This window comes from Sabethes cyaneus, chromosome 2 (genome assembly GCF_943734655.1).
Source record: "Sabethes cyaneus chromosome 2, idSabCyanKW18_F2, whole genome shotgun sequence".
In the NCBI taxonomy this organism is placed as follows: domain Eukaryota; kingdom Metazoa; phylum Arthropoda; class Insecta; order Diptera; family Culicidae; genus Sabethes; species Sabethes cyaneus.
In genome coordinates this window covers 165557193-165576691 of record NC_071354.1, presented here as the reverse complement: position 1 = coordinate 165576691, position 19499 = coordinate 165557193, and the positions used below count along the sequence as shown (strand labels likewise).

The following is a 19499-nucleotide window of genomic DNA, read 5'->3' as shown; positions in this document are numbered from 1 at the left end:
CCGGATGTCGTTGGATAAGCTGCGTCGCCATGTTCTTCTGGGTCTGCCTCTTCTACGGTGTCCTTGAGGATTCCGCTCGAGTGCTTCTCCGCAGATCTCGTTCGCTCCCTTCCTCAAGGTATGTCCGATCCACTTTCACCTACGTTCACGAATTTCTGTTGCTATTGGTCGTTGATGACATCGCTGATGGAGTTCCTTTTCGGATATCCAGATTAATAAATACCTGCAGTTTTTGCGTTTTCTTCGCTGAAATACACTACGTTTCGAAGGCATACAGCAGTTCGGATTTAACGTTTAGGGTTTTGGCATGTAGAGTGATCTGCGTTGAGCGCCAAATGTTTCACAGACCTTCAAAGGCAGCCCTGAACTTCCTGATCCGTGTGGCTATATCAGTCTTGGTACCACCATCGGGTGTTGTCTGGCTACCCAGATATTGAAAGGCGTCCACCTGCTCAACTTGTTGTCACAGTAGCGATGTGAAGTTGGTGGGATTCTCAGTGTTCATTATTATAGACTTAGTTTTTTCCACATTGACTTCGAGACCTGCTGCCTAGGAGCTCTCGAAGAGGTCATCTAGCTTGCTCTGCATATCGTTTCGGCGTTGTGCGAGCAAGGAAATGTCATTGGCTAAGCATAGGTCATAAAGCTGCTTCATCGTTAGAGGATTCCAGGGCAGTCCTCCGTTTGGTCTACGACTAATAGCCCCAACTAATATCTCACCCATAATGATGAGAAACAGCTACTTACTTTTACTTATGTGTCCATGTCCGCCGGTCCGGCAGAACAAACGGATGAAATCAGAGATCTCCACTGCTGACGGTTACCCGCCATGGCTTTTACCTGTCGCCAGGACAGGTTCTCGTCTACAGCCCGGAAGCCATTGGCTAAGCTCCGTCGCCATGAGCCTCTGGGTCTGCCTCTTCTACGCTGTCCTTGTGGATTCCAGTCTAGTGCTTTTCTGCAAACCTCGTTCGCTCCTTTCCTCAAGGTGTGTCCGATCCACTTCCACCTACGTTCACGAATTTCTGTGGCTATCGGCCGTTGATGACACCGACGATGGAGTTCCTCATTGGATATCCAGTTATCAGGCCACCGGGCACGAAGGATGTATCGCAGGCACCGGTTAATGAATACCTGCAGTTTTTACTTTGTCTCCGCTGAGACGCACCACGTTTCGCAGGCATACAGCAGTACGGGTTTAACGTTTGAATTAAAGATTCGGGTTTTCGTACGTAGAGTGATCTGGTTTGAGCGCCAAATGTTTCGCAGACCTGCAAAGGCACCCATGGTCTTCCTGATCCGTGTGGCTATATTAGTCTTGGTACCACCATCGGGCGTTTTTTGGCTACCAAGCTATTGAAAGGCGTCTACCTGCTCAACTTGTTGTCCCGCTACTGTGAAGTTGGTGGAATTGTCAGTGTTCACTACCATAGACTTAGTTTTTGCTACATTGACTGTGAGACCTGCTGCCTGGGAGCTCTCGGAGAGGTCGTCTAACTTGCTCTGCATATCGTTTCGGCGTTGTGCGAGCAAGACAATGTCGTCGGCTAGGTCGAGGTCATTTAGCTGCTCCATCGTTAGAGGATTCCAAGGCAATCCTCGATTTGGTCTACTGTCAATTGCTCCAACTAATATCTCGTCCATAACGATGAGGAACAGAAGCGGTGATAAAATACAGCCCTGTCTCACGCCAGCAGTAACCCTTATGGGGTCGGACAAGACGCCGTCGTGCAAAACCTTGCACGAGAACGCCTTGTACTGAGCCTCGATGAGTTGGACTAGCTTATCTGGAACTCCTCTACGCCTAAGTGCGCCCCAGATGTTTTCGTGATTGAGTCGGTCGAACGCCTTTTCGAAGTCAACGACCACCAGCAGAAGAGAGTCCTGGAATTCTGCTCCAATATAATGCGGAGCGTTGTGATATGGTCTACACATGATCGGCCAGCACGGAATCCAGCTTGCTGTCGCCGGAGAGTAGCGTCGATCTTCTCCTGGATCCGGTTGAGGATTACCTTACAGAGTACTGTGCGATGAGAAACAGCAGCGGTGATAAAATGCAACCCTGTCACGCCAGATATAACCCTTACAGGGTCAGAGAAGACGCTATTGAGCAACATCTTGCACGAGAACACCATGCATTGAGCTTCGATGAGATGGACTTGCTCCGCCTGCAAATGATGGATCTCGGTAGAAGCATGTTCGATGAACCTGAAAATACTGCGAACAGGAGCAGAGGGTGCAAAGCCCCCAAAGGAGGACGGTTTTAATAGCTGTTATCCATGGCTAAAAGTTAAAACGTGAATGGATAAACCCCTAATCCAAGGTGTCATGCAACCCGTGCCGAGGGATGAATGTTGGGGGGAGAGGGTTCTTTGAATACCCAGCCTCAAACGGAACCTGTGGAGTACCAGAGCGCCCTCAACAGTAATTAGCCCTTACCGCATCATGAGGGGCTCTGATGCGGCGGACTCTTCTTTCCCCTTAACTCGTGGGATTCTATATGAATATACAAAATAATTCAAAAACAAATTTAACTTCAGTGAGCGTGGACAGATTAGATAATCCGTTCGCAAGAGGCGGTATCCAGAAATCTCCGCCGATAGATACGAGCAGAAACGCAAGTGTAAGCGGAAAGGGAAGCGGCACACCTGCCGCTCCAACTGCATCTACACCGAACGCAGCGATAAAAGCAGTGGAAAGAAAGAGAGACATGCTACCAAGAGTGGTAGTGGCGTCTCATTAGCTCGATGCCATTATCGAGTTCGTGGCAGGTCGAAGCACCCTGGCCACGGACCTGAAACAAAATCTGTTCATGCTTCGGAGCACCATGCGTGCTGCGACGAAGGAGCACAGCGAACCCGAAGCGCGAGTAGAGTGGCAGAGAAAGAGACCGAGAAGGCGTTTGCATCGAGATCTGTACAAACGGATGCCTGCCCGTCAATGACTGACCACACTGTGGCGCTCGTGACTACGGAGCAGTCCAACGACAACAAGGTATCCACCAAACGTGCGAGGCAGTCCCCAGGGAAAGAAACCCCCACGGGCCCGAAGAACCGCCTGATCGCAATGGATCGCAAGCCAACCGAAGAACCCACTGAGGGTAACGAGACGCAGTTGGCGTCCGACAATCACTGGGAATTAGTGAAAAAGAAGAAAGCCAGGAAGAAAGAGGAGGATCGAGCTTCACCGAAAGTGGTCAGTAAAAAGAGGAGCAAAGGCAATCATCAAAACTGAGGGGCCGAAAGTTGAAGGGCCTTGGCGCGGATGAGCGGAGTATTCGCCGCTCTCGCACGGGCGACATGATCCTTGAGCTTAAAAAGAATGCCACTGAGAAGGGTTCCGCCCTTTTGTCCTTTCGCCCTGGACGAGATCACTGAAGCGGGCGAACTAGTACGAGCTCTCAAGGAGCAATGTAACGTGTTGGTGACTACCGAGGCAGTTCGTCTGCGTAAGGGACCGGCGGGAAACCAGGTAGCAACTATAAGACTTCCACTGGTAGACGGGAATGTAGCCCTGAAAGTGGGTAAGCTGAAGGTGGGATGGTCCGTATGCCCATTTAGCGTGTTCCAGCAGCCGGAGGCCTGCTTCCGGTGCTTTAAACGGGGGCACAAGTCCTGGAGGTGTAAGGGGCCAGACCGAAGCCACCTGTGTAGGAGACGTGGCGGTGTGGGCCATATAGCGAGGGACTGTACTGAGTGGCCCAAGTGCCTGATATGTACCGGCCAACGGGACGCTAAGCACACAACAGGAGGCCCAAAGTGCCCGGCAGGCGCGCCGGCGACTAAAACACGAGCGTAGTGCAGGTAACGCAACTAACCTTGAATCATTGCTACGTGGCCCAGCAGCTGTTGTACTCGGATAGGTCCGGGACGGCGGCTATATGGACCCGGTTTCCCGGTTCCCGGTTCCCGGTTCAAGAGGTATTTGCGGTTGCCAAAGTGGGTGGAGTGTTCTACTGTGGTTGTTATGCTCGGCCGACTTGGTCTATCGAGCAGTTTACGCGGATGGTAGACCAAGTATCAGTTGTGCTGACTGGTCTAAGGCCGTTGGTTGTGGTGGGCGACTTTAACGCTTGGGCGGTAGAGTGGGGAAGTCGTCGCACGAACCATAGGGGTCAGTTTCTGCTTGAAGCTCTGGCAAAGCTGAATGTAGATCTGGCCAACGTCGGCACAACAAGTACCTTCAGTAAGAACAGTGCGGAGTTCACCATCGTCGTGACATTCCCCGAGTAGCACACTTTTGTCATTTCTGGTTGCTGTAACCTATTCATGACTGAAATTAGTCATTATTCGGTTACCATAACTTGTTTATATCAACTGTGCTAGTGGGGTCGGCAGTCCTGGTCTGACAGGAGACTGGAGGGTAGACAATGACTACACTCACAGTGACCATCAGGCAGTCCGCTATGGTGTGGGTCAGATAACGAGGCGGCAGGCGGCGAGTAGAGCCGACACTCCAACCACCCGTGGATGGAAGACATCATACTTCGATCCCGAAGCATTTGTGGAAGCGATCCAAAGAGAGTGCGGTGATCGCGGTATGCTCGATCCGAACGCTGATCATTTGGTTGAGGTACTTTCGCGAGCATGTGACGCTACCATACCTAGGAAAGGTCGAGCTAGGTATAGTAGGTCACCGGCTTACTGGTGGACAGATGAAATTGCGGAACTCCGCGGAGCATGCTTTCGTGCGAGGAGAACTATGCAAAGAGCTCGTTCGGACGAAGCCAGGGCTGAATATCGAGTAGCGCTTGTTGCTGCACGCACAGCGCTTAAGAGTGACATAAAAGCTAGTAAACGAGCCTGCTTCGAAAGGTTATGTGCTAGTACCAATGCGAACCCGTGGGATGATGCCTACAGGGTCGTAATGGCAAAGACCAAGGGCGTGATGGCGCCCACAGAGCAAGCACCAGAGAGCGTATCATCGAGGGCCTTTTTCCGCGCCACGAGCCAAGGCCGCTGAGTCGTCCCACGGCCGGCGTTCCAGTATCTCAGGCCATAGCGTAAGATGGTCGGCTTTCATGGCGAACATCCAAAGTAACGTGGGCGACGGCGGTTTAGAGGACGGGGAGGAAGCGACGGAATACCGAATTTGGCCATTAAATTAGCTATTTTGGGAGCCCTTGAATTATTCGGGGCAATAATGAGTAGATACCTGGAAGATGGCCACTTCCCGGACAGATGGAAGCGACAGAACCTAGTCCTCTGGTATCCACGGAAAACTGGCATCCGCTATTGCGCAGTTGTCACGCTTGACGTGAGAAATGCGTTTAATAGCGCTAGTTGGGACTCCATAGGCAACTCGCTTCGGAACGTCCAAGTGCCGGTGTCGCTGTACATGATTCTGGAAAACTATTTCCAAAATCATGTGCTATGCTACAACACGGAGGAGGGTCAGAAGTGCGTTTCAATCACTGCAGGGGTTCCGCAAGGTTCCATACTGGGCCCGCTGTTGTGGAACGTCATGTATGATGAGGTGTTGAAGCTAAAGTTCCCGGTAGGGGTTGTGATTGTCGGCTTTGCGGACGAGATCACTTTGGAAGTCTACGGTGAATTTATCAAAGAGGTTGAGTTGACGGCCATCCACTCTATAAGCATTGCTGAAGATTGGATGCGATCCAGGAGACTGGAGCAAGCGCATCAGCTCAACTTCGGGAGTCAGGTCGACTATGCCTGCAAGAAGGCTTCCACAGCTATTTCGGCATTGTCTCGTATGATGTCTAATAGCTCTGCGGTATATGGCAGCAAGCGAAGGCTATTAGCCAACGTGGTCCAGTCCATTCTCAGGTATAGCGGGCCGGTGTGGTCATCGGCGTTAGGTACCAAAAGCTATCTAGCTAAGCTGGAAAGCACCTATCGTCTCATGTGCTTGAGAGTGGCGAGTCCGTATCGCACAGTTTCACATGACGCAATCTGCGGCATCATCATCAGCGAGGACGTAGAGTGCTTCAACCAACGTGGAACTAGAGGCATACGGAGTACCACAAGATCATCACCGGTGGACACATCGACTTATCCCGGAACTATCTGGGTGGGTCGACAGGCGCCACGGCGAAGTCAACTTCCACCTGACACAGATTTTGTCAGGGCATGGTTGTTTTAGACCGTATCTGCACAAGTTCGGGCATGCGGAGTTCCCCGCGTGTCCCGAATGCGTGGAAGTAGAGGAAAGTGCAGAACATGTTTTCTTCATATGCCCTCGTTTCGCGGACGCGAGAAGCACCATGATGGCAGTGAGCGGACTGGACACTGCTCCGGATAACTTAGTCCAAAGGATGTGTTCCAACTCGGACGTCTGGGGAGCGGTCAATGCGGCTGCTAACCAGATTGTACTTGAGCTACAAAACCGCTGCAGAGCCGGCGACGGCTAAACAGCCTAATTACCATAGTCTAGTAGTTACTTCGCAGCTTCCCGAGGCCTGGTGATCCGAAGTACCTTTTTCCCGCGCAAGGATATCCACAAAGCCACCTGGAGATCACCTGACCAACGTACAATGAACCAAATTGACCACGTTCTCATAGAGGGCCGGTTCTTCTCTAACATCACGAACGTACGCTCCCGTCGGGGTGCGGATATTGATTCTGACCATTACCTAGTAGCAGTACATGTGCGCTCAAAACTGTCCACCGTATACCGGACACGTCAAAGCCGCCCTCCTCGGCTGAACATCAGGCAGCTAGATAACCCACAAGCTGCCGAGAACTACGCGCGAGTACTGAATGAGGCACTGCCTTCTTCCGAGGAGTTAGGTGCTTCAAACCTCGAAGACGGTTGGGGCAGAATACGCTCGGCCATCGGAGAGGCCGCTACCGCGGCACTAGGTATTGTGCCTCGGAGTACACAAAATGATTGGTTTGATGGGGAATGCCAACAAGCGGTGGAGGAGAAAAAAAATGCTTGGAAAAATTATCTAAGTATTGCCACTAAAGAGAACCTGGCCAAGTACCGACGAGCTAGGAACCAGTTGACCACGATCCTGAGGAGAAAAAAGCGCCAAAAGGAGGACAGAGATCGTGAAGAATTAGAGCAACTATTCCGAGCTAATGACACGCGCAAGTTTTATGAGAAGGTGAACCAAACTCGAAAGGGCTACACACCGAAACCTGACATGTGTAGGGACGAGGGAGGGAATCTAATTACAAACGAGCGCGAGGTGGTCGACAGGTGGAAGCATTTCTTCGATGAACACCTCAATGGCGAAGTCGCAGAAGGAGGCGGAACGGAAATTAACCTAGGAGCGCCCATGGAAGATAGTGATGTCCTAGCACCTGATCTCCAAGAAGTCAAACGAGAAATCAGGCTGCTGAAGACCAATAAAGCCGCTGGGAAGGACCGCCTACCGGCAGAGCTTTATAAACATGGCGGGGAAACGCTAGCAAAGGCTCTACACTGGGTTATTTCGAGGATTTGGGAGGAGGAAAAGCTACCGGAGGAATGGATGGAAGGAGTGGTTTGTCCCATCTACAAAAAGGGTGATCGGCTAGACTGCTGCAACAATCGTGGTATTACGCTGGTAAACGCCGCCTACAAGGTACTCTCCCAGATCCTGTTACGTCGGCTGTCACCGATAGCACAAGGTTTCGTAGGGAATTATCAGGCGGGTTTCATGGGGGCTCGCGCAACTACGGACCAAATGTTTACTATCCGACAGATCTGGCAGAAATGTCGGGAGTACAACGTGCCCACGCATCACATCTTTATCGATTTCAAAGCAGCATACGATACAGTCGATCGAGACAAGCTATGGCAGATAATGCACGAATACGGTTTTCCGGACAAACTGACGCGACTGATCAGAGCTACATTGGATCGAGTGATGTGTTTCGTACGCATCTCTGGGACACTCTCGAGTCCCTTCGAGACGCGACGAGGGTTGAGACAAGGTGACGGTCTATCCTGCATGCTGTTCAACATCGCTCTTGAGGGGGTGATCCGACGAGCGGGCATTGAAACGAGAGGCACGATTTTTACCAAGAGTAGCCAACTTCTAGGCTTTGCAGATGACTTCGATATCATTGCCAGGAACTTTGCGACGGCGGAGGCAATCTACGCCAGACTGAAAGCGGAGTCTAGGAGAATTGGGCTAAAAATAAATGCGTCGAAGACCAAATACATGAAAGGAAGAGGCTCAAAGGAAACAAATGCGCGCCTCCCACGGACGGTAACCGTTGACGGCGACGAACTAGAAGTGGTAGAAGAGTTCGTGTATTTGGGATCGCTGGTGACCGCCGGCAACAACACTAGTAAGGAGATCCAGCGGCGCATCCAAGCGGGAAATCGGGCCTACTTTGCCCTTCGTAAAACGCTGCGATCAGGAAGCATACGCCGCCGCACGAAGCTAACAATGTACAAAACCATTATTAGACCGGTAGTTCTTTATGGACTTGAAGCCGTGACGCTGCTTACGGAGGACATACGCGCCCTTGCCGTATTTGAGCGGAAAGTGCTGCGGACGATATTTGGCGGAGTACAAACTGAAAGCGGAGAGTGGCGGAGGCGTATGAATCACGAGCTACAGGCACTGCTTGGAGAGACTCCCATCGTACATCTAGCGAAAGTTAGCAGGCTACGGTGGGCCGGACACGTCGTAAGGATGCCGGACGACAGTGCGACGAAAACGGTCCTCTTCAACAACCCCACCGGCACCAGGAACAGGGGGGCCCAACGTGCACGATGGCTCGACCAGATCGAAAGCGATTTGCGACTTCTGAGATGGCTAGGAAATTGGCGACGAGTGGCCCAAGACCGAGTTGAATGGAGACGAGTGCTTGAAACAGCACGAGCCACCCCGGCTCTATGCTGCTGAAGAAGAAGAAGAAGTAGTTAGTTAAGAGAGTGCGTTAAGCACAATAGCCTCTGCCTGAAGTACTACCGATAAGGTGATGCCAGGGAGGATTTAGGCTGGAGACTCGAGTAGGGTTTTAGTGGGTCCTTTCGCCCCATTAGGGGGGTCGGGATACTTAACCCCACATCCTGAGTTGTCCTCTAAGGTGTCTGATAGTAGCGTAGGTGCTGAGCAAATTTCCCTACTCGTTAATAAAAAAAACTCTGACAACCTTGTCGTTAAGTTGAGTGGCACTAAGAACATTAATATTTATGAAAATAATGCTAGTGTTCGATGTCTCAGACAGATATATTCGAATCTTGAATGTCGACCATGAAAGTGTTCTAAGTTTGAATCAGAATGGTAAACTTTCTTGCGAATTTTCTCACCAAAATGAATTTGAATTTGCCAAGGATACTTTTGTCCGGGAAGCTGTCCATAATCTAACTTCACGTAAGTTCCATTGTTCATGCATCTTCTTCGTATTTCCAAGAACCTTATTGCATAACCTCCGGGCACGTCTTTTGGTCACTAGAATCTGTTTTAGTGTTGCTTACCGGCCCGAGAAGATCAAAATCCTTCTGGTGATTGCTTTTGACGGTGCTTTGGTTGGCATTGAATTTCTTGGCGGTATCATAATCCAGGCTGGCAAAGGATTAACAAGTGCATTCCATAACCTCTGTTCGCTAACTCTTATTCCTACCTCCACGTGGTGCCGGTTGGGGTACGCAATCTCGGTTGTCGTACGCTGACAGGAAAGGGGGCATGGAAACACGGACACGAATCGGTACATGTAATATACTGACCATTGGCCAGCAGGGCAAGCTGGCTCAACTTGCAAGGGAAGCTAGCCGCCTGAAGCTTGAAATCCTGGGGCTGAGCGAGGTCCGTTGGCCGGGTACTGGCGAACACAACACACCATCCGGGCAAGTTATGCTCTACTCTGGCATACGAGGTGAAAATGCTACTCGAGAAAGAAGAGTTGGATTCCTACTGAGCACAAGGGCACATGCGGCCCTGATGAAGCTAAACTTTCCAATAACCGTTTTGAATTTCTTCTTCTGACAGACTTAAGCGTTGAGATTTCCGCAAAACAAATGGATCAGATTTTGAAAATAAGTTTTTCGCAAGCAATTGTTTTTGTTTATTCTTGCAACCATTATGAATACAGAAAGAACAGTCAGTGGAGGTGAAGGCGCAAGAAATGCATACGGGGTAATGAAATATCAGCACTGCAGAGGATTCAAATAAAATGACTAAGTAGATCAGTTTTCAACAGTAGTTGCCTTTTTGCACTAAGGCATAAGAACAAAACAAATACTCTGTAGTTTAGTAGAATTAATCCAAAGAATGACCCAAACACCCAAATAAACAAAATAATTTATGGCTATACTACTTTTTGCTTACTACTTTTACGTAAATAAACTTGCAAAAGTTAGGATATATTTTAACGAAATGCATCCTAAAATATCCATCCATAAAACTATCAAGATGAAATAAGCGGTCGGATTACCGTTTTCGAGTACATGCGATGTATTTATTTTTCTGCTATCACTTGTTCTATATCCCGGTCATGTGGGCGGTACGGGCGTCATTTATTCTTAGATTTACTAGATTAAATCGTCAAGAAAAATTACTTTCCGAGTGTTTCTGTGATGCTATTAGTTTCACCCAATTGCAGCGGTACAGTAAGGCGACACACTTAAATTTTTTTACCGAACACCGCTTTTTTTTTTTGACGAAATTAGAACTGCTGAACGTTCGGTAAAAATTTGGGTGATGCCAAACGTTACTGGAGATCCGAAAACGTTGATATCCATCTCCGAAATTTTTACCGAATGTTCAGCTGTTCTAATTTCGTCAAAAAATTGCGGTGTTCGGTAAAAAAATTTAAGTGTGGAGGAAGGAATTTGTTGTTTAAATAAAAATCTCTTGTCTGTTAATAGTAAATATAAAAGTTGTTATTTTCGAATTAAATTGAAAGAAATCATTACATGAGCATTGTAATGTAAAGGGATCCAAGAGAGAAAAATAAAACATTGTTTCGGATTGTGACTTTATTGATAGCCGGTATTAGAGTATTTAACATAACAGCAAAGTAAATTGTTAATACGCTTTGTAGTCTTAGAGATTTCAAGCATTTGTGTATTTCAATTGCCACTCTATGCTTATTAGCTGCATCTTATTTAATCTTCTCTGATCTCCACATAGAATACTATATTTTTCCATTTTGCGTCCTTCTTTTCAAAATAATTTATCCTCCGCTACTGAAAATGGCACTTGTATACAAAATTAAATCGTTAACATTGTTAATAGTTTAAGTAATCATGCTTTTTGATTCCATCTTATAAGCTACTTGCATTTTCTGAACAAAAATGGACCAACAAGAGTGCACGTTTCGCCCTCTACATGATACTGCACGGCATTGCACAACATAACGGAAGACACACGGGTACGACGGCGGCACCGGATTTAGAGCTGCTCTTGGATTTACTTTCCGCTTCATACATGTACTTGCCACTGGCTTTCGCATACTCGCCCTGTTAGACAAGAGAGAGAAAAAAAAATGCAATCCATCACTTTTCGGCTACACTTAGTACGATTGGAAATCCCAGTGCCCACCTGTGCCCGCCATGCGCCGGCTTCGCTTTCCTTCTTGGCAAACATTTCATGCCCGGGTGGATAGTACACCGGTGGGCCGGCGATGTTTTTCGATGAAACAAGCGCTGCCTTGCTATCGATCGGTTCCTCCAGCTGGACCGTCTTTCGGGGCGGTGTCGGTTCCCGTGGTTTCTTCGGACCGGTTCCGTTTTCAACCGTGTGCTTCGACATGTAGGTTATCTGCCCGTTCTGAAATGGACCGGAAAGTGGAGTGTTAGGTAAATTTGCTATCAACGGTGCAGCTGAACGAAACCTGTAAAATTTCGTTTGTTTAAATTTTGCTTTTTGGCCGAGAGGTTGAGTAACAAGTATTAGAAGTCACCCTCTATCTTCTCCTTTACATCAATTAGGATGAGGATAACAGAAGCTTATCCGTTATGTGTGCGACAAAAAAAACACCTTTAGCAGGGCGACAAGGGTACCCGGGTACCCAAAATTGATATTGTTATAACATCAACAATTTTAAACCGATTTCGATGAAATCGGTGTCATTTGATTCGTTTATTTATCTAGTTTTGAATCATTTGGCCATTTGGCCACTAAAAGACATACGGGGCCCGAAAATCCGGAATTCCGACAGAGTGTCCGCTGTGAGGAAGAGAAATGATTGTATTGCAGGAAAATCAGTCATGCGGATATAAAAACTCTAAAAATTCATACAATGTACTATTTCATACAATGAGATGAATCAGGTTGGCCATTCCGGAGTAGGTTCCTGTGGGGTCATGGGTGGCCAGTCCAGGATTGGAGGTAAAACCTAGCAATATGGGTATCAAAGTTCTTGGAATTAGTTCGGTAGGTGATATTTTTTACATTTCGATGTATTTTGATTGGTTATTTCGAAAATGGTTTCTACGGGGTCACAGATGATACCGCAGGATTCAAGATAATGCTTAGCATTATCAGAACCGTTCAAAACGTAGAACCATCCGTTATACATTTGGAACCAGTTCCGAAATTATCAATCAGTACTAAACTGACCATTTCAGTCCAAAACATCTAAAAGATCCGCTAAACCAATTCTAATATTGGATTAGGCACCCAACTCGCCATCTGTATCCCTACAGGAACCAAATTCTGGAGTGGCCAATGCGATCTAAAGTCACCAATTTATATAATTAGATGAAAAAAGGGTCCACAGTGTCAAGTTCAAAGCTAATAGGTTTACTGAAAGCTGATATTCTTTCAAAACATGCGGCTTCCCACATTTTACCGGATGTTGCTCCGGAATTATCGATTCCCGGGAACTACTTGTCATTTGATGGCCAAACGTTTTATCTAATCAAAACTAGATAAATGTACGAATCAAATGCCACCGGTTTCATCCAAATCGGTTCAACATAACTAAATTTATGAAGATAGCAAATCATGGGTACCCGGGTACCCTTGTCGCCCTCCTACGTAATAAAAAAATTCAAGTGACTCTCATTGCTAAACCCCTTTATGGATATGCACCAAAAAAACCTCAATTACTTAAGATCAACGAGTTTTACGATGTCGCAAAATTTCAATGACGTATGTTTTAAATTGAATGAGTTATAACTATTTTAAAACTGAAAAGGTACCCGGGTACCCTGTCGCACACATAACGGTTATTGAAACTAAAAACATCCAAAAACATGTTTATCATAATTAGCGTAATCGCCTGTAAATCGAAAAATAATTTAGGAACAGATGCAATAGGATTGATAGATGGAAGGAATTCGAAAACCTGGAAGAAGGATTGTAGTACTCTAGACACTGGCGAAGGTGGGGCATACTCAGACACGTATCCAATGTTCTGTTTAAAATTTGATGACAAACATAAAAATTACGGTGAAGCGCTGCTATCAACTGGGACATTTGCTTCTAGTATGGTATTGTGTATCCTGTTTCTGAAACTCTGAATTCTTGCGCTCGATAATTTTGAAACCATACATTTCACTGGACGGGTCTTCTGCTTGAGGCAATACTGCCTTTGCCTTAGGTACTTTTGCTTCTGTTATTGCTGTTTTTGTTATCGGTGTTGGTGTCTCTCCTATTACAATTGCAATAACCATTAACTGCTTCATTTTGTTGGATAAATTTTTTTTTTTTTGCAGCCTGACTTCCATGATGTTTCGTCTTTTCTTCACTATATCTCTACATATTTGGTGTTATGAGACGAAATGCTAATTAACTTAGGGATTTTATGTTTCAAGAAATTAACAACAGGTGATTGTTGTATCAATATTTTAACGCCTTCCGATACTTGCGTCAACTTTGATTAGCAGGCGTGCTAATCAAGATCTGAATACACCCGAATGATAACGCCGTCTTATGACAAATCTTTCAAAATTTTGTTCACCGATCAAATGATCTTGGCCTACTGTACTTTGCTGAAAACAGGACCTATCCTTTATTGCCAGAATCGTGAATTATAACGAGGTTAATTTTTTAAGTTAATTTTGCAAAGCTGTGGGTAACCGTAAATTTGTTGCTTTTTCGTGATGACCAGCTTTCAAAAAAAAAAATTTGCACTAATTTTTTACTATGTTTTACTCAGTTTTCATTATTATTGCGAGTGTTCAGATTTGGCGCAATTTTTTGTACGGGACTTTAATATTCCTTGCTTTCGCGTCTCGTTTGAAACTGAGACCTTTCCGTGAAACCGAGACTGTCGCCCAGTTGTCAATTCAGGCCAGCTATATTAAATTTTTAGTTTGTAGCCCACAATAAGGCTCCTTAGTAGCCTACTAAGGAGTCACGTTGTCTTCGACCCTTGTCGAATCAGGTGATTTGTGGCGAAAAAGGAACAGGTCTTTCTTCGGGTGCCACAGTAGTCCCAAAGCCTTCATCACTTCATTAGCACTGGAGTCCTGAATGGGTACCAGGGTTTTTCGATCCGCTTCAGGAATTCCGTCAAGCACTTCCTCCGAGTTGGAACACCACTTTCGGATAGGGAATCCAGCCTTCAGCATCAATATCTCCAGATCACGGCGTAACTTCTTGGCTGACTCGATCGAATCCGAGCCAGACAGGATGTCGTCCATGTAAGAATCGTTCAGGGTCTGTTACTCTGCCTTTGTTACTTGGTAACTGGTAACTTGTCCAGAGCTGCTCAGCGGTGTGGTGGTGAGGGAGGAGGGATAGTGAAGGTTCGGGTGGCAAACCCCGGCTAAACTGCAACTCACCACGGACTCGCGGTACACTGATAGGGAACAAAGAAATGTGAATCTTCAATCGATGCAACACCAGAAGAAGGATTATTACAGGCCAATCCATGCTATTGGCTCAAAACGCTATACTAAAGTGAACCTTAAACCACGATTAGCAAAACGACAACTAACTCCTTTCGAGTCGAACTAAGTGGATTCACGAAATCACGAAATGGTGAAGGATGGAGCTATCTCTGCGTCTTGAGGAATACAGATTGAATTAGAATTTTTTGGTTTATTTCCCTCCCGTACACTCGTCAGTTTCCTCTTAATTACTAAGTTTTGGCTTAAATTTATCTACTTATCATGCTGGTGTTACGGATGGTTATTTTTATACAGGTCGTTTCACGGCCGGACAGCGTTGAATTTTCATCAAATGCCGATCCCTGATTGGCGCGTCATCTCCTACGCTCGCCGGCGTAGCGCTGGTTTCACGTACGGTTCTTTTCAGCAAATGCCGATCCCTGATCAGCCTACCACCGCCTACGCTGGCCTCGCGTAGCAATGGCATCTATGGTCTATCGCCACAATGGCGGACGTATTGATTACTGGAATAAACGGTGTCCTCTACAGAGGCAATGGCTGACGTATTGTTGGCCAAAACAAAGACTATCCTCAACAGAGGCAATGGCTGACGTAGTGTTAGCCGGAACGAAAACTATCCTCAACCAAGGCAATGGCTAACGTATTATTGGCCGGAACAAAACTGTCCTCAACAGAGGTACCGGATGACGTATTGTTCGCCGGAACAAGCACTCCTAAATAACCTTCCGGTTCAAACGTCGCCTTCGGTGGAATGTATCAGGAATCAAGATAAAAAGGTCCCTCGAGGACCTTTTCGTTTATCTTTTTATAACTTTTAACTGTAGTTTCTGTTGTGTCGTCGCTTTTTACTTTTCTTAGCACTTTCTGAACACTACTTTTTACTGAGAAAGACTTTTGTTCTCTATTCTTGTAGAGAGTACTCACTTTGCACCACTATTATTTTTAGGTAAAATGAAAACTTTTTACGCGACTTACTGTCGTTCGCTGTTGCGACAGAATCCAATTATTTCAGCATAACAGCTGAGCCTTTTAAAGGATCTGTCAGTTGAGGTTCGGGAACGAATTTTTCCCGAACGCCAACAATGCCCCATTGTAATGGTAACCCTTCTTGTGATTTTGCACCGTGGCTTTGAATGCCAGATTCGTCTTTTCCTTTGTATCTGTAAGCTTACAAATATTGGTGACCACTCCGCCAAGACGCAAACCGCGCCCGGCTTGGCGTGATATCACCCATATTGCTGTGAGTGACCGTGGTGAATTCAGTGAAAGCTTCTTTGTTAGAATGACCACTCCGCCCAGGACGTAAACCGCGCCAGGCTTGGCGTGCTATCACTCAAACAGCCATCTGCATTCTACCTCTCGGTAAAGCTTTCCCATGTGAATCATCCATCCGTCCGCAGACTTGGAAGGTTATCACCCACATCGTTGACAGCTCTCCCGGAGAGGAATGCTTTTACAAAACATCTACTTTTGAGTAAACTTTCCTCCGTGAGTGGCCTCTGCATCCAAAGACTTAGAGAGCTACCACTCCTTCTGTCAAAGTTTGCTCAGAGGTGGACTTAGGATATAGGAATAAACTGAGCAACTAGGGACAACATTTTGGATTTTGGCGGAGCTAAAATATAAATTGTAACCAACGGTTAGGGGAACTGGGGGGAAAATGAACACCCTTAGCAATTTCGCCATTTTCTCCCCCAGGAACCAACCAAATGCTGATCGCACTATATGAATTGAAAGCTGGATTCATATTCCACGTAGCAATATATAAAGATGTTTAAAAAAGGACTATGTGTCATGAAAAATTCCTCGTTTTCGAAAGCGTAACATTCGAGCCTAATTTTTTTCATGTGGGTAAAATGAACATGCAGTGAGGGCAAAATGAACATGTCATAGAAAACTAAAGTTAACATGCAGTTTGGATAAATTAAACATTATTTTACATTATCATTGTTCTACATAAGCCGTAGGAATTTAACAGGGCTGTTGGAATTAAAATGGGATTCCACAAAGTTAACATAATGTATCTTCCCCACGTTCATACAATGCTTGACTTTTAGCTCGCAGGATTTTCCAGCACTCGGTCATTTTTCGTCATTTTTCGAGAGACTCGATCATTTTCGTTGCTTGAATTTTAATTATTTCGTAGCTGCTGATAAATGAAAAGTAAAACATCATGATATACACTGTTCATTTTGCCCCCATAGTGAGGTGTTCATTTTACCCCCAAAACACCAATTGTTTTCAAGTGTTTATTATAAACAAATAGTTGATAAAAATATTTGGATTTTTCGACAGACCCGCAGGATAGTGATAAGCAAACAACACTAAATGATACCAGTAGTCGAAATTTAATTTGTTTCGCCAAAATAGCTTATTTACTAATAGTGGAAATTACCATCGGCGTCAGATTTCAGCAAATATTTTTTACTTTTTCAATTTTTGCCTTTCTACTATATAAATATATAGTATAAAGGTATAGAAATCACTTGGAAAACCGGAAATGGAAAGAAGGTCCTGCGGGCCGAATGTTATATACCATTCGACTCAGTTTCGAAAACTGAGCATTTTCTGTGTGTGTGTATGTATGTGTGTGTGTGTGTGTGTGTGTGTATGTGTGTGTGTGTGTGTATGTGACGCTTTTAATCTCACTCACTTTTCTCGGAGATGGCTGGACCGATTTTAATGTTCTTAGTGTCAAATGAAAGGTCTAGGTGTCCCATTGGTCGCTATTGAATTTCATACTGATCGGACTTTTAGTTCAAAAGTTATGTATAAAAATACGAAAAATATGGGACTTCATTATCTCATAGGTCTCTTAACCGATTTGAACAAAATTGATTGCATATGAAAGAGGAGCCTTGCAAACCCTTAACTTCCAAATTTCATGACGATTGGACTTGTAGTTTGAAAGTTACATAAAGAAATGTGAAAAAATAGTATTTAAAACATATTTATGTAACATATAAGCATTAATTTAATGAAAAACATCACACATTTTATGATTATTTGAAAATTACTGCTGAGATCTATCAAACGAAACCGAGTTATTTAAAATCGGACGCTTCATTCAAAAGTTATTCAAACTTTAACACTTAAGCACCGTATATTAAACCGTTAAAACGTGTGAAATCAAAACATATCAATCAAATGTTGATTGTATTCAATGTATGAGATGTGTGTGATGTATGTGTGTATGTATGTATGTGTGTATGTATGTATGTATGTATGTATGTATGTATGTATGTATGTATGTATGTATGTATGTATGTATGTATGTGATGACAATTTGCAATTTTAAAATTTGCAATGACATTGAAGAAAAGTGAGAAACATGTCAATTGTCTGAAGTTTTTGAAGCCTATTAGTGGAATACGAACTCTGAAATTAAAGAAAAGAAAAAACTTTTACCGACTAAATTCCACTATTTAATATTTATTCGCGACAGATACGTATACGCTTTGAAATAAGACACTGATGAAGCCTGCACGTCGTAGGTGAACTACGTATCTGTTGCAAATAAATATTAAATAGTGGGATTCAATCGAAAAGTTTTTTCTTTTCTTTGATTTCAGATTTCAATTGTCATTTTCTTCACTTGCTGTTACTCAGAATTGTACAAGAAAAGCAAAAAGCGAAGAAAAGCAGTTTATTTAAGCATGTAGGTATAGTGGTGTATAGAATCAAAAATACTAGTGAGTTGATTTTTCCAAATAAATTTGTACAAATTCCAAACAAATTCTGCGCATCAATAGATGCTCTTTTCAATCCATAGATACTAGAGCTTAGAAATGTTATATGAAAAATAGGAAGTAAACGTTGCACGGTAGAAATTTTGTAAGATTTGTTTTCGTTAGTGATATTTTAAAGGACAGATGTCTTATGTCATGTATCATGTTTTAATAAATAAATAAAAAAAAGACAAGCACTGGGAATCATATCGATCGTATTTCCTATTCTCAAGCATGTTTATGGCGCAGCTTTTGCACTATTTTTCGACCTCATCTTGTTTTCCTAACCCTCTAACATTGTAAAAACGATGCGATCAAGCTAATGACTATCTTTTCATGAAAGTACATTCAAAAGAAGCTTAAGTTTTGATTTTCATGCAAAAATAATTATCTGAAGGAGTGCTAGCTAAGAAATAGTTCCATTTCTCGTTTCCATATCCATATCCATATCGTTTCCAGTAATTTTTTTCTAACTCAGATATATTGCAAAATTGAAGCCAAGCAAACCAATAGTAAAATTTTGAGATCAATCATTTTGTTGTAGATATCCTTTTTCTTCAAAAGTGAAATATAATAATAATTTTTCTGAACTCTTGTTTTTCAAAGATGCTAACTTTTGAATGAATGGTATTAATATCAAAATATCAAAAAATCTGCTATGAACAAATACTTCATATTATCAATTCAAAACAAGTTTCGTATGTGGCTCTGAAGCCCGAAAGTTAAGGCCGTCTGTAGACCCGTTAGAGGGTTAATTTCTAATTTTCTATACATATTCATTCAAGTCTGTAAAAATTATTTTTTGTGTTTACATTATTTTTCTATAAATATTATAAAACTAAATAAGGTGTTCATCAAGTAACGTAAATGACGCTTACATGTATTTACGTACCCAAGGAAAGAAAATATAATTATTCTACACAATACGTTGTGAATTTTACTGGCAAATAAGGATTTTGAGGAATACGGAACGGATATTTTAAAATATAGTCTAATATAACAATTAAGTTCCTGAGAAATTAAATAATGATAATTGTGGCAGTAGAAAGGCTAGGTCACGCCGCT

The 19499-nt window shown here is 44.4% G+C and overlaps 1 protein-coding gene across 1 annotated transcript in view; it reads right to left on the bottom strand.

The window, feature by feature from the left end:
* Window positions 1-10896: 10896 nt before the first annotated feature.
* Window positions 10897-19499, bottom strand: part of LOC128734731 (uncharacterized) — a 64845-nt gene continuing 56242 nt past the window's right edge. Inside the window, exons 8-9 of the mRNA XM_053829059.1 lie at window positions 11447-11674; window positions 10897-11364 (exon numbers count right to left, since the gene is read on the bottom strand). Of these exons, the coding sequence (XP_053685034.1) occupies window positions 11230-11364; window positions 11447-11674 (363 nt within the window). The 3' untranslated portion in view covers window positions 10897-11229. The remainder of the gene's footprint in view (window positions 11365-11446; window positions 11675-19499) is intronic.